General features: G+C 42.0%; 2 protein-coding genes across 12 annotated transcripts in view; one reads left to right on the forward strand and one right to left on the reverse strand.

Annotated features, from left to right (window-relative positions):
- PARG (poly(ADP-ribose) glycohydrolase) overlaps positions 1 to 16,730 on the reverse strand; it is a 128,738-nt gene extending 112,008 nt beyond the window's left edge. For 3 of the 9 annotated variants that reach the window (XR_007357751.2, XR_007357754.2, XM_048858631.2), the window contains exons 1-5: positions 16,192 to 16,730; positions 12,351 to 12,417; positions 8,169 to 9,182; positions 3,437 to 3,623; positions 761 to 883 (exon numbers count right to left, since the gene is read on the reverse strand). Coding sequence is in view for 7 of the 9 variants with exons in the window: in XM_048858631.2 (XP_048714588.2) it covers positions 761 to 883; positions 3,437 to 3,623; positions 8,169 to 9,182; positions 12,351 to 12,417; positions 16,192 to 16,411 (1,611 nt within the window). In the remaining 2 variants the exon portion in view is untranslated. The remainder of the gene's footprint in view (positions 1 to 760; positions 884 to 3,436; positions 3,624 to 8,168; positions 9,183 to 12,350; positions 12,418 to 16,191) is intronic. The other 6 variants (XM_048858636.2, XM_048858635.2, XM_048858637.2 and 3 more) reach the window with 6 other exon arrangements.
- A 46-nt stretch (positions 16,731 to 16,776) lies between these two features.
- The window catches only part of TIMM23B (translocase of inner mitochondrial membrane 23 homolog B), a 45,983-nt gene continuing 34,983 nt past the window's right edge, over positions 16,777 to 27,776 (forward strand). The window contains exons 1-5 of one of the 3 annotated variants that reach the window (XM_048858647.2): positions 16,777 to 17,003; positions 18,398 to 18,456; positions 22,164 to 22,257; positions 22,387 to 22,471; positions 27,602 to 27,660. In XM_048858647.2, coding sequence (XP_048714604.1) covers positions 16,901 to 17,003; positions 18,398 to 18,456; positions 22,164 to 22,257; positions 22,387 to 22,471; positions 27,602 to 27,660 — 400 coding nt within the window. In that variant the 5' untranslated portion in view covers positions 16,777 to 16,900. The remainder of the gene's footprint in view (positions 17,004 to 18,397; positions 18,457 to 22,163; positions 22,258 to 22,386; positions 22,472 to 27,601; positions 27,661 to 27,776) is intronic. The other 2 variants (XM_048858646.2, XM_048858645.2) reach the window with 2 other exon arrangements.

Consider the following 27,776-nt stretch of genomic DNA (forward strand, 5'->3'; position numbering starts at 1 on the left):
GCTGGGCAAGACAGTTTACCTCTTCAGAGTCATGCTAATGGTCTTGTCTAAGTGGTGCCATAGGGTTTTCATGAATCCTTTTCCTATGAAGCACCAATTCATTAGTTATTAATTTTTCAGCTGCAGCAAAAATACCACAGCGGAGAAAGTCAAAAAGCCTTTAGGTTATAGACATGTGTGACAGCTGTCAAGAGGCAATATAATTTGGTCTCCACACAGGTCCATCTCCAAAAATTTGTTAACCTATAACTAAGGGATCTCTCAATCACAAGTCTCCCAAGTGGTAACAGGATACTCGTATCAAAAAATCTTTAACCTAGCAAGACTAGGCCATTTGTGGTTTAACCAGTAACATAATAAAGAAGATACACTTGAAAACTATGAACACATGCACACTGAGTGACAAACTATAACCGAACCAATCTCATTCTGCAAGGTGAATGGTCATCCCCAATAGGATCGGGGGTGGGGAAGGCTCTCCTTTTTTCCATGCTCAACCTGCCCCTCAGCCTTTTTCCCTACCATGTATACTATTCATCACACAGATGGCTAAATGAATTATCGGCTGGCAGAAGAGTTCTCTTCTTCTGTCTGAAGCTTAGCTACCAGACCAGATAGACCAGTGTTCTGGTTCAGTATGGCAAACTGAACATCTACAACTGTAGTAGAAGGCAGGGTCACAACTCCTTACCATATCCGTCTCAGTTTTATTGCCCAAACTTTCATTCATATTTGTAAGGAAATTTTTTTTTAATCTTACCTCATCCTCTACAGGGTATAAGTTTTGTTCTGAACAAGGCATTTTAACATGTTTATTATCCCACAAATCTTTATAATGAGTTGGAAAAGGTTTGGGCACCTCTTCTTCCCTCAATAGATCTACCTGCAACAAAGAATAGAAAGAAAATTCATGCTATGCAAAGTGCTTGTGAAAGCTATCTAAACAATAAGAAACAGAAATCCTCATGAAAAGTGAGTACACAGCCAAATTTTGGCCACAAATCCTTTTCCACACGTTCCATCAAGTTTAACAGCAACTATACCCAACATCTAAGAGCAGGCATTGACCCATATTATATAGTCTTAGACATAACTCTGGTTACGTGTACGCTACCGCTGTAAGTCAATCTAAGTTACACAACTCCAGCTAGTGAATAACATAGCTGGAGTTGACATAGCTTAGGTCGACTTACTGCGGTGTCTACACCGTGCTGGGTCGATGGGAGACACTCTTCCATCAACTTACCTTGCTCTTCTTGTTCTTAGTGGAGTACCAGGGTCGATTGGAAAGTGCTCTGCCGTCAATTTAGCAGGTCCTTCACTAGACCCGTTAAATCAACTAGCGGTGCATCAATCCAGCAGTAGTGTAGACATGGCCTCAGACACACATGTTTGTGTAACACTGCTCCTGCCTGGGCTTTCTGTGAGGATTGAACCCAGGACCTCTGGATCTAAAACAGAGTGCAGCTACTGCTTGAGCTAAAGCACCTGGTCAAATAGGTCAGCAGTAGTAGACTCAAACTTCTGTATGCAGTCTAGCCACCAGAAGGGGACAAAAAGCCACACTGTGCTGGTGTGGGTTACACTTGTTTTCAGTCTAAGACACTAGGATATTATAGTAAGAAAACAATCATTTTGGTGAAGACACTTTCATTACAAATTGATCATTTTCAGGTATTTACATAACATTTTCTAAAATTATTTCTTTTTGGGTTGGAGGAGCATACTTCCCCTTTTAAGAGGCAGGCTTGAGCCTACAACCAAGACAGCCTGGGTGTAATAAAGGAGGCCCCCTGCCCAACTTAGGGCTTGGTAATTTAAACAGGAACAGGAAACTGAGCAGGAGGAATGGGTCTAGAAGCCCTCCAGGCTGCAAAGGACAGTAGTCTCTCCCTCACGCTCCAGAGGGCTAGCCTAACCCAGCTAGAGGATTTCTTTGTGGACTTTTAGTTTGGAAATTCTGAAACAGGGTCATCTGGTAAGGGCCTATGAACTGCTGTTACAACTGCTCCTTCCCTAAGACCTTATTAAAGGGGATATATATATGTTGTTTCAGCTTACCCTTGCCTGGATTCTTTAGAGTGGATTTACTAATAGATACAGTTGGAAACATTGCGGCCAGGTGTATCTCCTGCACGTATCTGGCCACAACGGTCACACAGGGAAAGCACACACCTTTTACAGGTGAAAAGCTATTCATTTTTATACACAGCCCAAAAGTGGATTAAAAAAAATTGTACAATTTAGTTTGGCCTCTTTTGAGCCATCAGAATGCAGAAAATTATTTTTTCATGCTTTTACAAAATGTATTATATGCTGTTCTGCTTTCTAATAACTCAAACATGGATGTATTTTAAAAACTCCAGACATAGCACATTTGTAATTCTCAGTGTGATATTACTGGGTGAGCTTCTATGGCCTGTGTTATGCAGGAGGTCAGACTATACAATCATAATGGTTCCTTCTAGCCTAACATTCTATAAAAAAGTGTGATCATTTTAGTGCACTTTGAAATAAATGTAATATATGCAATCATTCCAATGTCTGATCACCTGCTAGGGTTTTTCCCCTCTAAAAATAAAAAATACTGAAAGCTATTCTAAGCCAATATGGCTAGAAATTTATATACAGAAAAGTCACACATTATGGTTCTAAATGTAGCCAATTATGTGTATGGACAACACACTCTATTATTGCACATGGTGATAACTAGTTGTGGATACAGTGGGATATATATTTAAAATTCCTGACTTTTCTGATAGTAAATTCTATTTATAACATTGCATTAACAGTTGAACACCTTATAGACCACATGCCTTTTAAGCAACATGTAAGTCAAATAAATGTCAATTTATTGAGAATGAATGCGATTTTCTTTACCTGTGCTTTGTGACATCCTGCCAGTTTATCATATATTTCACTTTAACAATTATTTAACTGTACATTATTTCAAAGAGAGAGACAGAGACAGACACACACATATATGTGCTAGGTTAGTATTGGATGCAAGGCTAAGATTCCTTTATACTCCTCTTCACTCGTTCACTTTTATACCTTGAATCCAAAATGGAGAAATTTTGAAAAGGGAAAACATTGACCAATTCTGGATACAGATATACATCCTGCAGTTCCCAGAACCGGGAAGTCAAATGGGGAGGCACAAACCTATCTAAAATAAAAGTTTGTCCCATAAGGGCCAGAGTCAAAATCTTAATCATGTTTCTGCAGCCCTACTCAACCAAACTGTAAGACCTCTGTATCACAGAAGGCAAGGCATCTTTAAGCATATTAGATACTCTAGCTAGCTTTCCATGAGAAGTCAAAAGTTTCCACAACCAGGTAAAGCTGCAAAACTGATAAATGGCAGGATATCAGTCTTATGCCATCAATTTAATAAGAAGGTTGTGTTTTCAAATAATATTTTGAATTATCATACTCTGATGGTCACTGTGTGATTGGTTGATGGTCTCAAATGAGGAAGACGAGCCCCACACACAGGCATTCTCCTCATCTCTTCAATAGGTGTCCCAAACCATTTCTTATTAGTGGGAAGTGAAGGTGGGATATATTTAGGAATCTTCCTTCCCGGCCTTTGGTGTTTGAATTCACAAGGTTCTTTTCTGCTGTTAAAATAAAAAGAATATATTGAAGCACATCTTATTTACAATGGAAAACTCTATAGCTAAATGTATGTATTAACATTAGATTTCAAACTAAATTTATGTCACTTAAGCAGTTTCTTTCCTAAAATACTTTTTAACAGCATCCAAAACACAGCAAAAGCTGAATCCAGAAACATCTTGTTTTCAGCAACATGCACAGTTTTCCATAGTGTTTTGTTGCATATTCAACAGCAGAAAAGCCATCCTCAAAACTGCTCCAAATATTGTAAACTTTATGGAATGGAACACAATCCTTAGCCAGGGGCATTGGTCCCATTAAGGTCCCCATTAACAGGAATCTAAGTATCAGTTTAATCATTAACTTTACATGTTCAATGCAATATTCTATTTATACATGATGAAAAGTGCTTTTACCATATGAACCCATCAGGACACTGTATTGGACAACAGCTTTCTCAAGATGACATTTACCTGTACCACCAGCTCCCCAGACACTACCAGTGGTATGGAACATATTGACTCCTAAGTCAGTAGTTTGAACAGCCTTTGTATTTGTATTTGTCCTCAAACAGCAGCAAAACAGTTCCAGTGTATTCCACCTGTGTACTAAGGCTTAAGCAGACACTGTAGAGACCTGGCACAAATCATCAGTTGTAGAACTTCAGAGTGATTATAGATCTCAGTTTAACAGACAAGCAACATCCTAGCTGAATACCAAAAAAAAGGGTTTATCAAGGTGGAAGCACAGACTGAGTGTTCAATCAGAAGTAGAGATGCATATTCAGAAGTGCTTGAGCATTCACAGCTGCCATTAAAATTAATGGGAGCTACAAATGCTCTTACACATTTCAAAATCCAGCTTTGCCTTTCACCTTATGTAGGTAATGATTTACACCCACTTTGCATGTGCATAAGTGACTACACAAAACGTAGGGCAATAGTGAATTGGGCCTAACACACAAGGAAAGATTATAGAAACAAGCCCAAACTTTGTTCTCTGTTACACTGGCATTACTTCAGACTTACACAGGTAATTTAGAGCAATAATTTGACTCAATTTCTTGAAGCTGGCAGGGGCTAAACTAACCAAAGAATCTCCAGAAACAAGACTGATTTTGGTGAACACTTCATTATTTATTAACTCATTGCCCAAAAGTCTGCTCAGTGCCCAACAGATACAAGAGATAGCATCCTGAAGCTTTGTTTGAATCTAGATTTACTAAAACTATAATAAATATATATCTATATATAATATATACATTAACTTGTGAGGAAATTCCCCTTGTGCAAGACTCATTTGTTACGGTAAGGTGAGCATCTCTACCAGACTATACAATGAAATACAAACTATCCAGAGGTCTCTGTGCTAATCTATTTCGTATAAAACCAACAGTTGTAATGGATGGGTGGCAATTCATTCCATGGTCTCATTGAAATCTGGTGTACTCATTCATTATCAGCCACTAAGGCAAAAAAAATTTTTTTTAAATCCTATTTTGAACTTTCTTCAGAAGTCAAAAGATCTACATAACAATTTTGACAAACTATATTACTAATTTCTTCTGTTAGATTAGACCTCCAAGAAATTAACTAGCTCTGTTTATCAGATTTTAGCCAAGAAAATTGCTACAGATAAACAAATGCCACCTGAAGAATGGATTTCTATTATCTAGTAACTTGAATCAAAGATGAAGTACAGAAAATTTCAGAAGTTTGAGAAAGTCCTGAAAAGTAAGGGCATGTCTACACCAAGGGGTAGAGTAAAATAAAAACTGGGACTCAACCTTAAGTACAATGTGCACCATGAAGTAGTGAAACTATAATAAAAGTGTGCACATAGTTTTAGATACATACTAAAGAGCCAAGGCAGAAAACAAAGTCTTGAATTATATTATTACTCAATAAAAAAGTCAGAAGCTTCCAAGTATTCTGTTTCCATGGAATAGGCGTAGCATACAATACTCTCGTGAAGCAAGGTTTCTGCTGCTTAAAAAATTAAGATCTACTTCATTAAAAACTTACATTTCTACTTGCACAAGTGATTTTTTACCAATTGCTGCTCTTTGCTATTGAGAACAGACGCAGTGCCACTGGCAGATGCAGCTTAATATCGAGCTAAAATACAGTATGTCATATAGTCAAGCAAACAACACTTCTCTGAACACAAATTGCTGTCCACTTTATTACTCAGTATGTCCACTTTATTACAAAGTATGTCCACTTTATTACTCAGAATTTACACTGGTGAAACTGAAATCGGAATCTGGCCCAAATTCATTCACTGTCCTCTATGATCTAATTTAACAAAAAGATTTTGTATACTGTATTGAAAGGGATCTGTTCTTCCCTCAACTCCATTAATGCCATGGGAGTTACCTGCATTTGTTAAGGAGAAACAGACGCTTTAGAACAGAGGTGGGCAAACTACGGCCCGCGGAACTGTCCTGCCTGGCCCCATAGCTCCTGGCCAGGGAGGCTACCGCCAGCCCCTCCCCCACAGCCACGCCGCCACGCGGGGAGCACTCTGGTGCGCCGCTCCTGCCAGACAGAGCAGCTTGCACCCACCCACCTCCCAGGCTTTCTAATAAGCTAGTCCCACCGCTCTGAGCAGCATAGTAAGGGGGCGGGGAGAGGGGGGTTGGATAAGGGGCAGGGAGTTCTGGGGGGCAGTCAGGGGACAGGGAGGAGGGGGCGGTTGGATGGGGTGGAGGTTCGGGGGGGGGGGGGGCGGCCAGGGGATGGGGAGGTTGGATAGGGCGTGGGAGTCCCAGGGGGCTTGTCAGGATGTGGACAGGGGTCGGGGCAGTCAGGGGACAGGAGGGGGTTGTAGCGCTTAGTGGATTTTCCACGCCCCTGAGCAACACAGTTATATCAACGTAAGTTTGCAGTGTAGCCCAGGGCTTAGACAAGTTAGATGTCTTCAAGTCGGCTGGGCCTGAGGTAATACATCCTAGAATACTTAGGAATTGTCTGAAGAGATCTCTCAGCCATTAGTTATCATCTCTGAGAATTCGTGGAAGAGAGGAGAGATATCAGAGGACTGGAAAAGGGCAAATACAGTATCTATAAAAAGGGGAATAAGGACAACCCAGGGAATTATAGACCAGTCAGCTTAACTTGGTTGTCCAGAAAGACAATGGAGCAAATAATCAAACAATCAATTTGTAAGCACCTAGAACAAAATAAGGTAATAAGTAACAGTCAACATGGATTTGTCAAGAACAAATCATGTCAAACCAACCTAATAGTCTTCTGACAGGATAATAATGACATCTTGACTTTAGAAAGGCTTGTGATACTGTCTCACATGACCTCTTCAAAAATAAGCTAGAGAAACCTATTATAAAGCATGTGCACCTCTTTGGGGCAGCTTGTGTTTCTGCTGTATTTTCAGAGCACGTAGAATAATGCGGTCTTGATCCATGACTAGGACTTCTATGCTTTATGGTAATACAAACAAAAACAAACAGCAAGCACCATCACCACTACATTTCCCAATTATGAATATCTTTCTCAAAGTTTTCTGGACTGAAATTTTCCATATTGGTCTCAACCCAAGGGTAAATATTTTGGTAAGTTTGAGCAAAACTAAGTCAGGTTGGTTTGTTTGTTTAACTGAGTAATGTAAGCATTGAAAAAACAAATAAAAAAACAAAAAAACAAAAGCCCCTTTCTCCCATGTGTTCTGATTGAATTTTGTAGCTTGTGCCTTCTTTGCCATTAGACGAATGAGCACACAAAAATCTAACTTATTTTTAATATAGATCATTGACAAAGGAACAATTGAAGTTTGAAGGAAATCTTCTTGATCAATGGATTAAATTCTTTACCCAAACACCTCAAAAATAGATTATCCATGTATTTAAGAATTGGTCCACTGGATCTCTTTCAAAGCTAATAAAAGCTAATTGTATTAGATTGTGTCACAGATCAGTAGGCCAGATTCATCCTTGCTATAAATCTATCGAATTCAATGGAATTACACTAGGAATTTAATTTGGTCCGATAATCATACTAATGCTTTAGAAAGAAAAATTCACTTGTATTCAAGCTCATATATATAACATTCAGAAGTATTTCCACAAGTCACAGTACTCGTTTGCCAAGATATATCAAAAGAAAATACATACCACCTCTTTATTTTAGAAGGATCTTGCTATTACACAATTTACTAAACAATGAATAGTAAAGCTATTCTTTGTCAATGATGTCCTGTGCCACCATGTATTAAAATCTCATTATTCTAAACTATTTCTTAACAAGATATACAGAGAAGCCCTTTCAGTACTCTGGCTTTAGAAGGTCAGTATTAATTCCTGACCTTAATATTTCTTCTGTGTTCTACAAATGGCACAAGACAAGCTGTCATTGTGTAACCTTGAAAGAAGGTTATATAAACATTTTTTAACTCATCTGCTATTTTTAAAATCAATGGTTTCTTCACTTTTATGTACAATTTTGCAAAACTGCTTAAAGGATAATAAAAGTCTACTGGGCTATTACTGAAGAGAAATATATTTAAAAGGGAAAGAAGGAAGAGGTTACCTTTTCTCCTCTGTCCTGGGTATCCTCATGAAATGGGCAGTGATTTTCGAGTCCTTCTTCCCACAGTGTTTTGCACCTTTGCATTCTGATGAAAGAGCAGGAGAGATCCCATATGACTTTGTATGCAATTCGTCCTCTTTGACAGAGTCACCCATCCCCTCAAAATGGAGGTTATATCGAGCACCTTCACAACATTTGGAAGAAAACGGTGACTTTCTCAACTCTGGGTCAGCATTCCCTCGCTGAAACCTGGAAGATTTGCTTGCAGCTTTTGATGTGTCAACATCCTCTTGCTCATCAAGAAATGGACTTGTTTCTTCATCAGCTTCTGAGCCCTGGCAGCTATTCTTAGAATTATCTACATCCATTGGTGACTCAGGTTCACTTTCTTTCTCAAAAGCATGTGAATCTCCTGAACTACTTTGATATTTGTTCAGTTTTCCTGTATCTCCAATATCAGATACACAGGTATCACTGCAAACATCTGAAAGTGGGCTTTCTGGAACTACATCCACCTCATCTTGCTCACTAGTCACACAGACTACATGGACAGGATTGCAGCTCTTTAGCTGCTGTGGATTACATGAGGTCACTTTTCCTTCTGTTTCACTGTCTTTTGATGGATGTTTTCTATTTGCCATCTTCACAGACCTGCCTGATGATAATTTCCTGTGAGTCCAATTGTCACTATTTTCTTCACTAACTCTGTGAACCTGCTTGCCAGTTTTGTGCATTTGATCAATATTGGCATTTTTAAACTGATCTCCAGACCAGGTCCCTTTGACAGGCTCTGTGTCTGATGGCTGATCTCTGCACGGCCCCTCTGCCTCCCATTTACACGGGTTTCCAGTCTGAGGCAGATTTACATGTTTTGTACTCGTTTCCACGGATTTTCTTGGATAGCTTTGTGGACAAGTATTCTCCAGCTTTTTAACATCATGCTCACACAAGTTATCCTTTTTAACAGAAGTCATCTTGGGATCTGCTCCTGTGTTATTAGTTTTGCTCTGCAAACTGTGGAAGAAAAGATGTAAAAAGCTGGGTTTAATTGTTTCTTGTGAAATTCTTATTTGTAGATTTAAAGGCCAGAGGGACTACTACAACCATGTAAGACAAACCACAGAATTTTACCCCAGTAACACCAGCAGTAAAGTCCAATAACTTACAGCTAAACTAGAGTATATCTTTTAGAACAGGGGTAGCCAACCTGAGCCTGAGAAGGAGCCAGAATTCACCAACGTACATTTCCAAAGAGCCACGGTAATGTGTCAGTAGCCACCCCATCAACACCCATCCCCCAGCTCCCAGAACCTCCCACCCACCAGCACTCCCACTGATCAGCGCCTCGCCCTCCCTCCCCGCACCTCCCAATCAGCTGTTTCATGGTATGCAGGAGGCTCTGGGGGGGAGGGAGAGGAGTGAGGGCATGGCAGGCTCAGGGGAGGAGGTGGGAAGGGGTGGAGTGGGGGCAGGACCCGTGGCAGAGCCAGCGGTTGAGCAGTGAGCAACCCCTGGCACATTGGAAAGTTGGCACTTATAGCTCCGGCCCCGGAGTTGGTGCCTATACAAGGAGCAGCATATTAACTTCTGAAGAGCCACATATGGGTCCGGAGCCAGAGGTTGGCCACCCCTGTTTTAGAAAGATAACACGTCTCCCTTTAAAGGTTCCAAGTGAGATGATGAATTAGTTACTTCTCTCAGTCATCTGTTCCAGTGGTTAATTATCTTCACAGTTAAAATGTTGCATCTTAGAAAAATTTAATTGGAAGTATCTTGTTATGCCTTTTCTGCCATCTTAAAGACCCTCCTAAATGAGGTCTCTTTTCTCTCAGTATAGGTAATTCGAGGCCACAATCTACTCATCTCTTAACCTTGTTTTTGATAATCTAAATACAATATGATTTAACTAGCTAAAATTAAGTCATGTTTCCCAGACCACAAATCATTTTTGTACCTTTTCTCTGAACACTCAGCAATTTTCTTACACACTTCTAAAAAAGTGTGGACAGCAGAACGGGACATAGTAATTTAGTTGTTTTCTCACCAATGTTGTATATACCTCTACTCCCACTCCACATACATTCAGTTTATACATTTATGTATAATAATTCTTGGATGCAGCAGTCCTAAACAGTCTGCAGTTTAATAAAAAATGATATTTACTAAATCTTTTATTATTTTACAACTAAGTCAGTTCTAGACTAAATATTACACTAAGATTGAACAGAGACATGATCTGCTGGTTAAATAACAGGCCTGTGAGTCAAAAGATTTAGTTTATATTCCCAGCATGCACCCAAGCAGCAGTGGGCAAGTCACTTCACCTTTCTCTGTTGCTCATCTGTAAATCTGTATAAAAATACATACCTACAGCGAAGAGATGCTGTAAAACTAAACAAATGTTAATAAAGCACTTTAAGATCTTCAAATAGAAGGTTCTATAATAGAATTGTCTATAAGTAACATATATCAAATGTTTGACAGTACTTTGTTGGGTATTTCCCTAATCTTTCATCATCTAAAAGATAAAAAAGGGAAATTACTGATTGTTACAGTTTATGAACTCTTTGACTAAACACATTTTGATAAGCTACTGAAAATCAGCAGCCACCTCAACAAATGATAAGATTCTGCTGTTCTTAGAAGATACTATGGATGAATAAATGGATTACTTGTTGTGTACTATGAACTAAGCAATACAAATAAACAGGATAAATGACTCACTGCTCAAGACCTGACACTGAAAGCGCAGAAGCTACAAGAACACCAGTTACAACTAAAAAGAGTTTAGTGGCTTTCATCTTACAATATTCACATCCACCTCCATTAATCTGTATACCTAGATCAGTTTCTCTACTCATTGATATTTCTGATTATATTACTGTCTACTTCTCAAGAAATACTGAAATGACACTGTCAACTTAAAAAAAACCAACCTTCTATCTGAATTTTAAACAACGTATTGCTAAAAGTAACACCTATGCTGACTATAGTTGAAAGAGACTAGTGGGGGAAAAAAACTTTGTTTTTGTTTATTTTGTATATTTGGCAGCATTTATATATATCCAATGGGTCAGTTTCCACTACAGAGAAAGTCAGGACCCCATCCTGCAAGCTTCATGTGGGCACAGAACTCTACCTGGGTAGAACGGCTTGCAGAGACAGAATTTTCCCTCTTTGTGCAAGTCTTTAAAATAGGAGCAAAAGTCATAAAAATTGGCAGAAGGACTATGGAACAGATATATGTACCATTCCTACTTTTTCATTATTTTTTATACTGACTAGGTTTCAAGTTGATCATGTCCCTTTAGAGGCCTCACATTAGAGCCACAGCTAGAAAGGGAATTTGGAATAAAGATTCTCATTCCATTCACCTTTTTGTGTCAAGTATTTCACCATGTATGGCGCATGATATCACATAGCAATCTGAGGCCCTGTAATATGCAGGTACAACGGGCACCACTTAATCAATCACTTTAATAGAATTTCCTTGCTTTTGCTGGTTATTTTATCATCATGGCTGTCAATTTTCTTTTCCAGTGCTTTTTTTTTGTTATTGTGAAAAATAAATCTGTTGACATGATAATTATGAGAATGGAACGGTTATTATTTTCTGCCGAAAAGATTGCCTAATATTACTTCATGCCAGATACCACATAAATTAAACCTTTGTGGGTTTAGTTATGTTTTAGAAACTATACTTAATAGCTTGTACCAGCAGAACGATGAAGATTGTACATCAAGTTTACATTTATTTGTAATAGTGATGCTGTCACACCAGCCTATGAATAAGTTTATGAATGCAAGATTGGGCATTCATACTCAGCAAGAAGAGTATGTTCCAAACTAAACACAGATGTGAGCAGCTACAACTTGATCACAGTCAATGGAGATGCACCACCTTATATCAGAACTGAATATGATCTTAAAAGCTGTAGGAACAGCAAAACTATTTGCTGAAAACAGGCTTACAACAAGAGCTTTGATTTATTAATGCTCTATGTTATACCACAATGAAAGCAGAGCCGTATCTACAATAGTCCTACTTCTATTCCAGAATAAAATGATTGTGTTAGTAAGTTATAATAAACCTTCTGACCCAAATCCTCTTTAGAGACAGTTAAAAGAATTGTTCCATTAATTAAAAAATATCTTTCAAGAAGTTTATATTATAGCTTTTACCTCTTTAACTCTATTGTCTTGGGTCCTTTATTCTCCATCCAAGTGGTAATTGTCCTTTGTTTGTAAACTGAAAAACCATAATATGTATATTATGACACAAACTGCAATATTACCAAAAACTATGAAGTTTACATTTTCCATTAGCTATAAGTAAAACATCTAAATTAAGTTTTCATTACCATACCTGCTTCAGGTATCATCCAGACCAGGGGTTGGCAACCTTTGGCACGCGTGCCAAAGACGGCACGCGAGCCGATTTTTAATGGCATGCTGCTGCCTGCCGGGCCCCAGCCGCCAGCCCCGCTCAGCCCGCTGCCGAACCGAGGCCAGGACCCCAGCAGACAGTAGCAGGCCATTAAAAATCCTGCCCGCCCCGGCCCGCTCTTCTCTGCCCCATCCCCCCAGTGGGGGCTGGGTGAAGAAGCTTGATCCTGCCAGCTGCTGCTGCAGGGCAGGCGAGCTCCCTCCTCCCCCACCTCTTCCCCCAGCATGCTGCGTTCCTGCCCCTCCTCCTCTCCCTCCCTGCTGATGGCCCTTGCAAGGGAGGGGGAGAAGCGGAGCCGCAGCACGCTCGCTGCTCCGGGGAGGAGGCGGAGAAGAGGTGGGGATGGGGCCTTGGAGAAGGGGGGTGAAAACAGGGCATATCCCCTCCAGCCCCCTGCCTTGAGCCGCTCTGGGCAGGGAGCACCCCCACAACCCTAGCCCACACCCCCAGCCCTCTGCTCTGACCCCTACACCCCCCCACACACACCCCAGCCCCTTGCCCTGACCCCTGCACCCCCTCACATGCCCCCTGCCCTGACTCCTGCACCCCCCACACCCAATGCCCTGGCTCTTGCGCCCCCCCACATTCCCACCTGCATCCCTCGCACCAAATGGGAGCTGCCCAGGTAAGTACTCCACACCCAAACCTCCTGCCCCAATCCTGAGCCCCCTCCCACATTCTAGCTCCTGGCCTCACCCTGCACCCTAACCCCCCAGCCTGCTCCTTCACCCCCAGCCCTGTGCTCAGTGCACTCCCACCCTCAGTTCAGTGCAGAGAGAGAGGAAGAGAATGGGCTAGAACCAGGGAGAAGGTAGGTATCCACTCTATGTGGGAAGGGCCGGGATCCCAGACCAGCAGTGGGCTGAGAGGGGCCGGCAGCTGGGACCCTGCTGGCAGGAGCCAGCGGATGGAACCCCAGACCGGCCGTGGGCTGAGCCGCTCAGCCCACTGCCAGCCCGGGGTTCTGGGCTGCCAGTCTGGGGTTCTGGCTGCCAGCCCCTTCCCAGCCGGAGTCCCGGCTGCAGGCCCCGCTCAGCCTGCTGCCGGCCTAGGTGAATGGAACCCCAGGCTGGCAGCGGGCTGGCAGTGTAAGATCAGCGCTTTAATTTAATTTTAAATGAAGCTTCTTAAACATTTTGAAAACCTTGTTTACTTTACATACAACAATAGTTTAGTTATATAATATACAGACTTATAGAGAGAGACCTTCTAAAAAACTTTTAAATGTATTACTGGCACGCGAAACCTTAAATTAAAGTGAATAAATGAAGACTCAGCACACCACTTCTGAAAGGCTGCCAACCCCTGATCCAGACTAATGATGTAATATTACAACACATGTAGATTTAACATCTGTAATTAGCTCTTGTATTCCCTGTAAACTCCAGGCTTGCTTTTAGGATACAGTCACAGGTTTCTTTCCTCCCCATCCCAGGATTATCTGCAAAGCAGGGTCAGTGCATTGGCTACTTAGTATTCACAATGAATACAAAGTAATTGGCTGGACTCAATGGAATGGGTTGGAAAATTACCTTACCCATACAGCTGCTCTTGATGTATTCACTTCTCAGACAGGAAAATTAGATGCTTCTGTATCTTTAGCTATTGGTACCAACATACACCTTTAGTATACTGGAAAAAGACACATCCTGGATCTTTAAATGGCAAAATTAAGATAGTCAATCTTGCTTCTCTACTGCCACCACTGCTCCACTCTATTGATCAGTGGCTAGGTTTAGTCTACCCTTGAAAATTATATTGGCATAGTTCTGTCGATCAGGGGTGTAAAAAACCATGTAGCTATGGCGTAGAAAATTACATAGCTATGCCGACATAACCCCCAAAGCAGACGCAGCTACATTGAAAGAAGAGAGTTTCTGACAACTCAGTTAACATTTTGAGGGAGGCCTACCCCAACAGGAAAACCTCTTCTGTCAGTTCAGGCTGCGTTTACTATATGGGGCTATGGTGACACAGTCTATGTCGTGCACGCATAGCCACAAGCAGTGAACACCGACAGACACATTCTAGCCACTGAACTCTCAGAATGTGTGGGGCAGGGGGAGAAGGTAAGAAGGGGTGAAACAAGATCCTGAACATCCTCACTAAGCTGAATTTCCCTTGCTCTTCATACAATTTTAGTATCATAATATACTTGACTGATAAAGCCAATTGGTGCACATTGTACAATGAAACATGGGCCTTGTAATACTGAGAGTATTAAAAATGAGCTGGAGCAGCCTTAGTTTATGCACTCAGTTGTTCCAAAGTTCAAAATAGAGAATGTATGTAACTTGCTCTTTTGGGTTAATCTAGTCCTTTTTTCTTTTGTGAATGTACAATCCACCCATCCTTTCATACCAGAAAATTTCTTGAAATGCATGTCCAGTTTTAGGAAGAACAGAATTTAGAATTTGTATTTTCAAGTGTATGTAACTGAATGCTACCATTTATTGTTATTTTATTTTATATTTTAGTATTATGAAGGTAAGATAGCACATAAGGAAAGGTAGAAGAGAATCTCTCTTATTAACCAAAATCTTACAACAAAAAAAATCTGATTTCTAAATCTGAAGTAGAATTTTAAGTTCAAAATATATTAAAGTAATTGACAATCTGTGTATTTGTCATAACTGGATTGCTGCTAAAAAGCCCCAAATATGATGGTACAACCCAGTAAGACTTAAATCTTCACCTTGAAACAACCCACTACATAAAGCATTTAGTTGGAGCCTTTTAACTAACTTGGCTACTCCAGTAAACAATCTGAAGTTTTGGTGGAATAAAAACATGCAGAGCAGCCAAGAAACTCAGCAGTTGCAAGTCATAGTGTTCTTAATTTGTTGGGGTACAGTACTTTCCCTCCTCTGGCTTCATTTCTACTCTCTGTCCGTATCCCTGTCTTTCTTTTTCCATTCACCTCTACAACAACCAAATCTCATCACTGCAATGGCCTCCAATGTTTAAATCTGACAATCATTACTTCCTGTAATCCCAATGGATGACCAGATTTGGATGAACATGAGAAACTTTTGGCCATTGAAACAAGTGAATTCCTTATAATTTAACATAAGCATTTCTCTCCATTAAGTTCATCACGCATATAGCGCTTTATATATTTGAAAAGTGGTCAGTTTTCTAGCTAGGTTAACTATTGCTCTCAATATACACCTAGCAAAACTATGTTCTGAAAGATTATAAAAAGTCTCAAATCTTAACAAGCCTAACTCCAAGAAAAAAGGGGGAAATGAACTCTTTCTACAGGCGACTAGTAGGGAGTAGTTAGTGAAGACATCATTTGCCCTGTTTATTTTAAGTACATGAAAGCAAACAAAACAATCAGAAGACTGAACAACATACTTGTCTCTGTGCACTTGTCTACCACTCTGATACTTGTCTCTGTGCACTTAGTACAATCTTGGCTTCTCCGATGGACATGGGGCTGGGGGGATGGGGAAGGGAATCACAATTACACACACATACAGGGAAAGACTCTCCCCAGTCAGACAAGAGACGAAAACCAGCCACAGAAAGAGATGCACGGAAGAAGGTTAAAAGGAGGCGGGTGGCACAAACCTTTGTTCCCCACCGTGGCTGCCAAGCTTTGGCAACTACCGCTGCTTCTGGGCCCTCGTTCCCGGGGGAGAGGGGGAAGAGAAGACGGAGGCTGCAGTGTCCCTTTTCTGTCCAAGGAAGGGGGCTGCTCTTCCTCCGACCCGCGGCTGCCGCTGGGAGAGGCGGGGGGGGCCAACCTGACTCTCTTCCTGGGGGGTTCACACTCAGCCCCTGCACTCATGCTTAGGAGACACCCCCCCGGCTGCGCGCACCCCCAAACGCGCTGCGGCGCTGGGCTCACCAGGGAGGAGAGGCAGCCCCCAAGGGAGAGAAGGCGGGCGCCCTTCCCCTCCACATCCTCCTGCTGCCGAAGGTGCGTCGGGGGCAGCTCGCCCGGCTCTCCCACGCCCCAGACCTTCCGGGGAGCAGCGAGCGGACAGGGAACAGGGACCCGCACAGGGCTGGACTCAGGCCAATGGGGGGGCAGGGGCCGCGGCCACACACCTCAAAATGTCTCCCCCTCTCCCCATAGCAACAGCTCCTCCGTCGCCCCGCCTCCTTGGGCCGGAAAGCCACATGCCCGGGGTCGTCGTAAAGCGGAACCGGAGACGTAAAAGCTGCGGCGCTGAGGACTCGCTTTACGGCAGCAGTAGCAGCGGGCGAGGGAGGGGGCGGCAGGGCGGTTGTTCGTTGGCTCGGTCAAGGCCAGACCCTGTCCAAAGGCGGCTGCATGGAGGGTGGCAACTCGAAGGGCTCAGGCCTCGGCGGCCTGTTCGGTGCTGGCGGAGCCGGGGGCCCGGGCTATTCCCACGCGGACTTGGCCGGGGTGCCATGTGAGTATCGGCCGGCCGGGCCCGGCCTCTTGCCCTTCCCGCCACGCTCGGCGAGCCCCCCCCCCCCCATATCCCCGGGGGCGGGCGGGACTCGAGGCCGCGGGGCAGAACCGGGGCGCGCCGGCGGGGTTAGAGGAGGAGAACTGGCTCTAGTGAGGGGGAAATAGAGGAGCTGGAGGTGCAGTAACCCTCCTGTGTGGGGGGGGGACGGGGGACGGGACGACCGCGCTCGCTTCTCGCCCCGCGCGCCCCGGTAGCGGGCACTGACTCGAGCCCTGGGAAGCAGCTAGCCCCAGTCACGAGCGTTGCACGGGTACCGGGCGGGGTGCGCTGCCCTCTGCGGCCTCCGAGTCTTGTGCAATCGTAGAGGAGCCAGTGGCCGAGAAGCGGGGGTCAAGAGCCGGCACGCAATACATCGGTCTTCAGCGAAAGCACTAATCGAGGGTGCGAGCTGAGGCCCTGGGCACTTTGACTGTCTCTCAGTGTTTCCATCCGCTATTACTAGCGTGGCGCCTGAGAGGGTGGCCAGGATTTATTCATACAAGCTGCTTTTGGCACAGAAACGTGAAAATGATCACGTCCTTGTTGGGAGTGATAAGCAGATAAGGGGGCCTTGCTTCTTAGTTTGAGAAAAACTTCAGTTTTTGAGATGACCTATACAAGACTTTATATATAGTTGAATGGATTTGACAGCTAAGTATGACTTAGGCAATTGGATCTGTAGTAAGCATTTAATTACTTGTCAGATAGTCCTGTTTTAGGGGGTCATCAGGTTGATTTCGGACAAAATATCATCTTGCTCATCTCAGCCTGGCTATAGGCTTAAAGAAAAATAAAAGAAATGTGTAACTTTTGCACCTAAGAATAATAATCTATACAACTTGTACCAGTCTGTCTATAAATAAATTGATTTACAAAGATGTTTACGGGGGGGGGGAGGGTGAGAGAACCTGGATTTGTGCTGGAAATGGACTACCTTGATTATCATACACATTGTAAAGAGAGTGGTCACTTTGGATGGGCTATTACCAGCAGGAGAGTGAGTTTGTGGGGGGAGGGGGGGCGGAGGGTGAGAGAACCTGGATTTATGCTGGAAATGGCCCAACTTGATTATCATACACATTGTAAGGAGAGTGATCACTTTAGATAAGCTATTACCAGCAGGAAAGTGGGGTGGGAGGAGGTATTGTTTCATGGTCTCTGTGTATATAATGTCTTCTGCAGTTTCCACAGTATGCATCCGATAAAGTGAGCTGTAGCTCACGAAAGCTTACGCTCAAATAAATTGGTTAGTCTCTAAGGTGCCACAAGTACTCCTTTTCTTTTTGCGAATACAGACTAACACGGCAGCTACTCTGAAACCAGTAACAAAGTTCTTTTTCTTCCTCATTCAGTAACTGGAATGAGCCCTTTGTCTCCTTATTTAAATGTGGATCCCAGATATTTAATACAGGTAAGAAGCATGTTTCTATTTTGATTCTATTAAGTCAGTTATCTTAAATGAGTCACTGTCTCCCTTGTGTAGAGCTGCTTTTCCTAAAGTAAAGAGGTCTGATTTTTCTCTCCTGTATCAGCGACAAATTGAACTAAGCTGAAAACTTAAAATTTGTATGGAACCATATTAAGTTTTATACTATTCATCACTTGAAGTCTGAGAACAAAGTTTCAGCACAGTATTTAATACAACTTCTTGATGTCACAGTGTCTGAGAGGAGAAATCCAGTTTAGGGACACAGTGTGAATTAGTTCAAATTAGAAATGGAACTTCTAGAATCTTAAGTCATGCTTCCTTCCAGGTCAAGATCTAGTACCCAACAAGAGGATGTATCAGTTGTGAAACTGATACTACGCTTAATCATTTCCCTTTGCTGGATCCTACACCCGAGAGGAGAGATCACCTACGTCAGAATTAGTTTAATTTAAAAGTATCCCTTATAAAATAACTCTCAGTTGACTGAGAGGGAGTTGACCTCCCTGCCCGCTTCCTGCGCCCATCGCTCCTCAGCTACAGGGAAGTGGGATCACTGTACGGGGAGCTGCTCCCCCATCTGCCTAACCCCTGTGCATCCAGACCCTCTCCTGCCGAGCCTCCCCGCCCTCAGAACCTCCCTTTAGAGCCCCACTCCCCCTTCACCTGGACCACCTCTACGAGCCACTTGTACCTGGATCCCCACCCCACCGAGCGCCAAATAGCTACACCTGGATCCCCATCCCACTGAGTCCCACTCCTCCAGCATCTGGACCCCCTCACTGAACCCTCTACACCCAGACACACACCCCCTCACCCTCCCGCCAAGCCCCAACCACCGTCACCTGGACCTCACTGCAGAGTCCCATTACCATTGCACCCAGAACCTCCCTCAATAAGCCCCTGTGCATCCAGATCTCCCCTGCACCCAGATCCCCCCACTGAGCCACCTGTATCCAGATTGCCTCACACAGAACCCTCTCAACCCACACATAGATCCCCCATACACTAAGTCCCTCCACACTTGGACTGTGCCTTGCTGAGCCTGCATGCTCACACCTGGTGTACCTGGCACAGAGGGGCAAGGCCCTGGAGTGTTTCTGGGGCAGGTCCAGTCCTTGCGCTGCGTCAGGGTTGGGTGTATCCCCACCGCTGAGCCAGTGTCCTGGGGGTGGGGGAAGCTGCAGAGTGATCTCCCACCTCTGTGCAGCCAGTAGCCTGTGCTCCCCAATGCCATGCTGGAGCCTCCACATTTATTTGACAAATAAAATTTGCAGAATTTTAAAATAATTGTGCGCATATTTATTTTTTGGTATATAATTTTTAGGCACAGAATGCCCTCAGGAGTAGTTATCAGTCCATAGGGTGTTGCAGAAACTCACTCAGAAAACTCAATTCAAAGTGTTGATGAAAAGATTCAGTGGAAAAGGAGAAATGTTTTCTTCTCTCCCCTTTCCCTTGAAAAGTAAGGATTCTACACTGACTTCCTTAGTTCTCAACAAATGTTGTTGCTTTGATATAACAAACCAATATTAACTGAGAGAGTAGTATCATGAATCCACTGGATCTGTGCTATGCCCCCAGCTTTGGAACAGTCTCTTGGAGGAATCCCTTCAGTATGCCAGACCCCCCCATAGGGGCTCATTCTTCCTTCAAAGTAAGCCACCGGGCCTCACCACCTCCTAAGGCTGAACATGTGGAGCTCCAGCACTCATGTTTCACACTGTGAGCTCTGTTCAGCGAATCCAACTGAGATAGGCTCCTGGTAGAGACTTGTATATTCAGGGATTAACACACCTCACCAAGCATCTGCAGTGACCCTCACATGGCATTGTCAAAGCAGTAGGCTTTATTAGTCAACTGGAACACAGCATAGGAAGTCCTTAGGTTAGCATAGAGAAATGAAGGGTAAAACATAATCCAGGTCCATTCTGGGCCCAGAGTGTGTAGTGAATGCCATGTTCAGACTCTGGGCTTGTCTACACTGGCAATTTACAGCACTGTAACTTTCTCACTTGGGTGTGAAAAAACACACCCCTGAGTGCAGTAAGTTTCAGCGCTGTAAAGTACCAGTGTAGACCGTGCACCAGCTTTGCTGAATTTGCTGGTCTCTTATACACTATTTAGGCATCATGGTGTATGAGTGTCGCTACGTTTCATTTTGTAATTCATAGTGCGTTCCATAACATGACAGCCAGAATTTTCTAGAATTTCATCCAATGTCCCCAGTGATTTTGGGAATAATGAAGCTAAGAATTGTTTGGATCCCAACAGAACAGACAGGGGAAGGAGATCATTTAAAAAAAAAAAATCTTAACTGTGCTTTCTGACATAAGGTTTAGCAGAGACTGAGGACTAATCTGTACAGAGAAATTGCACTAGTTGAACTAGGGGTGTGACATTAAACTGATTTATTACCCAGTGCAATTGTGTGGACACTTACAGCAGTTTAAGTCTGGTTTATCTGTTTAGTTTGCACCTATGCATTTCAGGTGCAAGCTAAATGGATATAAACCAAGTTTAAATCAGTGTAAGAGTGTCAGCTCACAAAATTGCACTGGTTTAACTAAATCAGTTTAATGTCACATCTTTAGTTGAACGGGTGCAACTTTATGCGTGGACCAGGCCTGAAGTCTGTGTGTTTTTGCCAAGTCTACCCACTCTGATTGAGCTAACTGTAAAAATTACTAAACTTCTGGAGTACAGATATCTTTGAACCAAGCAACACATTTTCTTTCTGACAAGTCATAATGTTGGAAAAATACAAAAGAAAATTTCCATAGATTTTGTACAAACAATACATTTAATATCAAATGCTACAGCAACACTGTTAGGGAATATTGTGAATTCTCAACCAGGATCACCTTATGATCTATCTTTGGCAAAGGAGGAGTTTGCTAGAAAAAATATGCAGACGTTGATTGCTTTGCTCTCCCACATCTGATGTGTTGAGAACGAAAGTGGAAACTGTTAGATGCTATATCTACTGTCTAGAGTGAAGAAGGAAACTTACCATCTACCTTAAAGAAAATCTTACCACAGAAAATATAAATTACCAAGGAAGATGAAATATTGAGTCAGAAAAAATACAGAACTGTGAAACTACAATTGTTCTTTTTCACATGTTAATTGGCTAAAGGGCAGATATTGTGCTAGACTTGTAAACTGCATAACAAATTGTAAAAACATATCTTACTTCTGAATTCTTTTATTATTGATGTGCGGGCTTCGGTGAAGCAGCTGTCCTGTTGCTTTCTTTCAGAGGCTAGACATTGAATTGCCTGCTATGAGGCATAAGTAATAATAAACATTGTACAAATGATTGATTAATGCATACTGAGTTTCTTGGTTTTTTTCACTTCATATTGAGCTAGCTGGAAATACTAGTCTAGGAAGAGAATCTCAGATTTAAACTTGCAGATTTAAAATCTCCCTTTTTTAGAATTTGTATCTAATCTATTCCAATCTGAATTTTTTTTGTAACATAATTAGTGAGAGGCAAGAGTATTCCTGATTTTTTTTTTTTTTTTTTCCCCTGCCACCCATGGTGTTCAGCAGCATTTATGTGGAAGTGTGTGTTTTGTATTTTAACCTTAGTATGGTTAAGCCAACAGAGAGAATTTGAGATGTCTGAAACCATGCCTACTTCGAAAGTACAAATGTATAAACACTTACCTTTTCTTCTGTTTCAGGATACAGATGAGTTTATCTTACCCACGGGAGCAAACAAAACTCGGGGAAGGTTTGAGCTGGCCTTTTTTACCATTGGAGGGTGTTGTATGACAGGTAATATCTTAATGTAAGATTGATGTTACTGTACTAAATCCCAAGTACATGAGACACAGTAAAAGTGAAGAGATGTTGTCCTATAGATTGGGAATGAATGTGTTTGTCCGTTTACTGTATTGTTGATAGGGGCTGCATTTGGTGCACTGAATGGTTTGCGGCTGGGATTGAAGGAGACACACAGCATGGCCTGGTCCAAACCTAGAAATGTACAGTGAGTATATAAATATACCTATGAATGTATACTTTCACCCCATCATTATTAGAATGGCTCAAAGCTAACTGAGTATATTACAATAACAAAATTAAAAGTACATTTGCCTCTTCTGTGGGACAAGGTGTACAAAGCGTAAATGCAGTATTAGGTAAATTGAGTTGTGAAATGCCTTGGTTAATCTGTTAAGTGCTAATTTTACTTTTCAAATGAGCTTTTGTAGGGGTGTTTGACCCTTCTCACAGGGGTCTGGAAAGAGAATAAGTGAAACATTAGTCATTCCCTGGATGCTTATTGAAAACCCACCTTGCATCAAGACTATATTTTTACAGGTTGAAGTACTCCCAAAGGGATTACAAGTTGTCTAGAGGCTGCTTTTTTTTTTTCCCCTCCCCCTTATCTGGAACTGAGTACTCTTTCTTCAGTACTCCCAGCCTTTGCAGGATCAGGCAGGGAGAGATTTAGGCTACGTCTATACTATAAAGACTATGTTGGCATAGCTTGTGCTGGCATAGCGCCCAAGTGTAGACACAGCTCTGCCAAAAGGAGGAGTTTTTCTGCCGGTGTAGGAACACCACCACTCCAGGTGACATTGTCTATGTAGATAGAAGTGCTCTTCAGTCAGCATAGCTGCATCTACACTGGGATTTTTATTGGCATAATTATGTTGGTCAGGGATATGTCTTTTCTCACACTCCTGGCAGACATCGCTGTCCCAATATAAGTTTTAAGTGTAGATCAGCCTCAGAATAGAATCAGTCTCCAAGCCAGCACAGAAAGCAAACAGATGGGTCCACCTGGATATTTTCCTGGGGGGGCAGGAGGAAGTTCCACTGTGGGACAGTCCAAGGCACAAAATTTGTTCTAGTGTGCTGTTACTCCTGAGATCCCTAGCACTCATCTCGCCTTACAGTGTTGCACAGGCTATATTCTTTCCAAGTCTCTAGATTAAACTCCAGAAACAGGGTGAGCTGATTGTATGACAAATAGGCTTCATATACTGCTTTCCCTCCCTCCCCTTCAAGAATGATTTTGTTGGGGAGACTCTCGTAACTGGATTGGCATAACTGTTGAAAAACGTAATTTTAAGTTGGCTATAGTACCTCGTCGTGGAATTAGTCATCTGGGGGAGGAAATTAGCACTCACTAGTGATTTTTTTCCCCCCCATTGACTTCTCATGTTTGAGCATTGTTTGTGTATCCTTTTCCTTCCTCCTTCACAGTGTATAAAATGAAAACATATAAACCAAATATTCTATAGTATAAATCTAAATTTATTTTTATCTAAATGGTTGATTTATTAACAGATCCTTTCTTTATAGATTGTGGGGGAGAGGGGCATAGTGAGCAAACTTGAGGCAAGAAAATTAACTATTTACTTTTCTTAATTGAGACTGTCATATGAAAAACTTACCAAGTTGAGCCAGCAGAGGGCAACAGACACACATACTCCACCTAAGTTTGTCCTTTTATGCAAGGCCAATGAAATCGTGAGCTCAGTTCCACTCTTTCATATTCAGCTAGAGGAGTAGACACGCCTCACATGTCTCTTTTATAAGCTGAAATTTAGTTTCATTTTGTTACATTCCCTTCACACTACATTTTGTATTAGGTAATCACTAAGATTGAGATTCTGTCACAGATTTTTTAGTAAAAGTCAGGGACAGGTCATGGGCAATTTAAAAAAAAAAAAAAAAAAAAATTCACAGAAGCCTGTCCCTGACTCTTACTAAAAATCCCCAGGGGACAGAGGGAAACTAACAGTCGGAGTGCTGCCAGGCGCTGACTTCTGGTAGCTGCTCCAGCCACATTGCAGTTCGTGTGGGCTGGCCACTCTGGAAGAAGTCACAGAGGTCCTGGAAAGTCATGGAATGCATGACCTCTGTGACAGTCGTATCCTTAATAATCACCATCACAAAGAATGTGAACAAACTTTTGAAAAATGTCTGAAATATCTTCTATTACTAGTGTATGCCAGGAGCTTCTGTCTGTTTATCAGGCAGCACAGTCCTCTCCCAAAACTTGATGGAAGTTTTGACACTGGTGTCATTAGGAGCAGGACTGAGCCTGATGCCTCTAATGACTTTACACTGAAAGGTCTTTGCTTAATTTAATCTTGCTAATAAATTCAATTTTAATTGCTGCCAATAACTGAATTAATTACAAAGGCTTTTTCATAAATTTCTGTTCTTTGCCTGTAGTTTATTAATCTGTCTCTTTATACTGTTATCTGGTTATAACATCGACTTAAATCAAACCATACCTTATTTATGAAAGCAAGGTAACCAGTGAAGGCTCCAGACATGGTTAGGGCAGACCAGTGGTGTACAGAAATATTTAGTTAAGTATGCTATCAGTTAGATGAGCTTTGCTTTTTTTTTAAAGAGATATCTATATTCTTAACTTTAAATTTACATTTATGTAAATATTTTTTAAAAATAACTCTAATACAGCTAGAGACGTTATTTAACATTGCAGCTATTTGAAACATGTCCTGACTCTTTAAATGCTCAAACTTGATGTAAAACTGATAAATTGGGAAAATGGAGGGTGTTGATGTGTTCTGGATAGATGGATATACTTGAGCACCTCTTCTCTATTGTACTACACCAGATAGTTTCAGAATGAGCTTCTCCATGCCCTTTCAACTCATTTAAATGTAGCAGCATTCAGTGTTGTCCTGTGTCTCAGTGAAAAGTTAGTGTAGTGTTACAAAGGAAAGTAATGGGGAAACAAGCTTTATAATTCAGAAACAAATACATGTAAAACATGTTTTCATAGTTTGACACTGAATTCCAGTGGCAGTAAGCTGTCCAGGGCAGTGCCATGCCTATGACATTGTTACACTGGTGGGAGATAAAGATACTGGCCATTTCATCTGTCTGTCTTCATGCTTCTGAAGGCAGCTGCCACCAGTGTGGAACAATGCTATACTTCCATGAGTGTGTGCTAGGCATTTGCCTTCACTCTTTAATGCTAGTCTGGAACCACACATGAAATACTTAAGAGTGAGGTCAGCGTACTTAAAGGGGAACGAACACACACACACACACACACACACACACACACACACACACACACACACACACACACACACACACACACACACACACACACACACACACACACACACACACACACACACACACACACACACACACACACACACACACACACACACACACACACACACACACACACACACACACACACACACACACACACACACACACACACACACACACACACACACACACACACACACACACACACACACACACACAGTGTCTCTGTCTGCCATGCTGTCTCCCCTCCCTCCATTCGTGCTGCCTTGTAGAGTGTGAGTCAACATTAACAACGAGTTAATCCTTGAGGGCTCAGCCAGTTGCTAGTTCATCATTTAGCAGTAAGACATCCCCTGGGAAATATCCCACCCACGGACTTCACCACCTCAACCAAGCTTCAGTCATCATCGCTGTGTGCCAGTATTAAATTGTTTAAAACTTAAGTTTGTGTGTATACATAATATAGTCTTTTGTCTGGTGAAAAAAATTTCCCTGGAACCAACCCCCCCCCCCCCTTTACATTAATTCTTATGGGGAAATTGGATTCGCTTAAATGTAACTTTAAGCAAAACAATGTTTTCAGGAACATAACTACAACATTAAGTGAGGAGTTACTGTACCTGCAGCCAGCCTAAAATTTTAATGTTTTATATCAGATTCTGACTTGATAGGGTCTGAGAAAATTGAAACTTCATCCATTTGTTTGCTGAAAGGGAGACTTTTCTTAAGCTTAGAAAGTAATCCTGGCTTTCTGCGCAGCTTTTCTTGTTGGTAACAATGGCTGTATCATTCAAGCCTGTTGGAGGTATTACATGGTGCATAATGGTTCTTGTATCTAGCTACATAATCACAGTCCTCCCAATGCATACCACACTAATTGCCAAAGATTGTTATATTAACTGTCATGAAGAGATGTCACTCACTGTACTTACAAGATTTTTCCAATTTTGAGTGCCTTGGTATCTTCTGTGTGGCTGGTTGACAGCTACTGTATATTGACAGTCATGATTTTCGTTGGAAAGAGCACAAATTACCCAGTGCAACTAATATTGCTATAGTTGAGCTAGCAGGTCATTCACAGCTGTAGTATACTCGTGTTTTAAAACTGAGAAGTTGGATTACTTGGAGAGGTACAAGCCAGATGAGAGTGGGAATTGGAAGGAGGATATTTTCCATTTTGTTTAGGACTTGACAGGGCCAAATACTTGTACTCAATATTGAGTGGCTAATTTTTCATTTGTAGCATTCAAGGTAGAAATGACACAGCAAGAAGAAAATTGATTGGCTTCCTTGTCTAATTCCCTCCTCTCATCCCTACTTCTTAAATCATTAGGGGAGTCTTAAGGTATGTCTACACTACAGTCCTTACAGCAGCACAGCTGTACCCCTTCAGCTGCGTCACTATAATGTCTCTCAAGTAGCCGCTATATGCCGCCGGGAGAGCTCATTAAACCATCCCTAATGAGCAGCAGTAGCTATACCAAGAGCTTCTCCTGCTGACATAGCACTGAAGCTTATTTCTGTCAGTGAGGTGGTTTTGTTTTTTTCCCACATCCCTGACTGACAAAAGTGCTAGTGTAGACAAAGCCTAACATACCTTTTGTGACTAGAAAGGGATTACTATGGTATCATTTGGAAGCACTCTAGCAGATGGTCATTTTGCATTTGACTGTCACTTTGTGCTTCCCAGAAGTACAGAAACAGGGTTTTGAACTGAACAGCAGCATCAGAGGTCAAACCTGAGAATTTGTTTTAAATTGTCTCCTGACATGAGGACTGGCATCAGGGATGTATCAGTTTAAACTTCAGGCAGGCTAGTAGGAAGTCGTATGTCTCTCTCTATATTAAAAACAAAGTTTTAAGACTACATAATCTCCTCTGATGATGGAATGGCTTTATATTAGATCTTCATACTATAGTTATTACCATATTAAATATATAGAATTCTGTGTATTCCATTGTGCTTTGCACCATGCAGTCCTCATCTTGATTGGGGCCCATAGGCACTTGATTAATAAATAAGGTATTTAAGTTTTATTAAATAGTGCCTTTTTTTAATCTTCAGAATTCTAAATATGGTGACAAGGCAAGGAGCTCTATGGGCCAACACTCTGGGATCCTTAGGTAAGTCCAATTTATCTCAAACTAAATAATGTACAAAGGGTTTGAAACTTTTTGGTTTCTTGGCACACTAAATGAGTTGATGTAGCCTATGGCTAAATTTTTCAGTCACAGCTGGT

The sequence above is a fragment of the Caretta caretta genome, chromosome 7 (genome assembly GCF_965140235.1).
Source record: "Caretta caretta isolate rCarCar2 chromosome 7, rCarCar1.hap1, whole genome shotgun sequence".
NCBI classification, from domain to species: Eukaryota; Metazoa; Chordata; order Testudines; family Cheloniidae; genus Caretta; species Caretta caretta.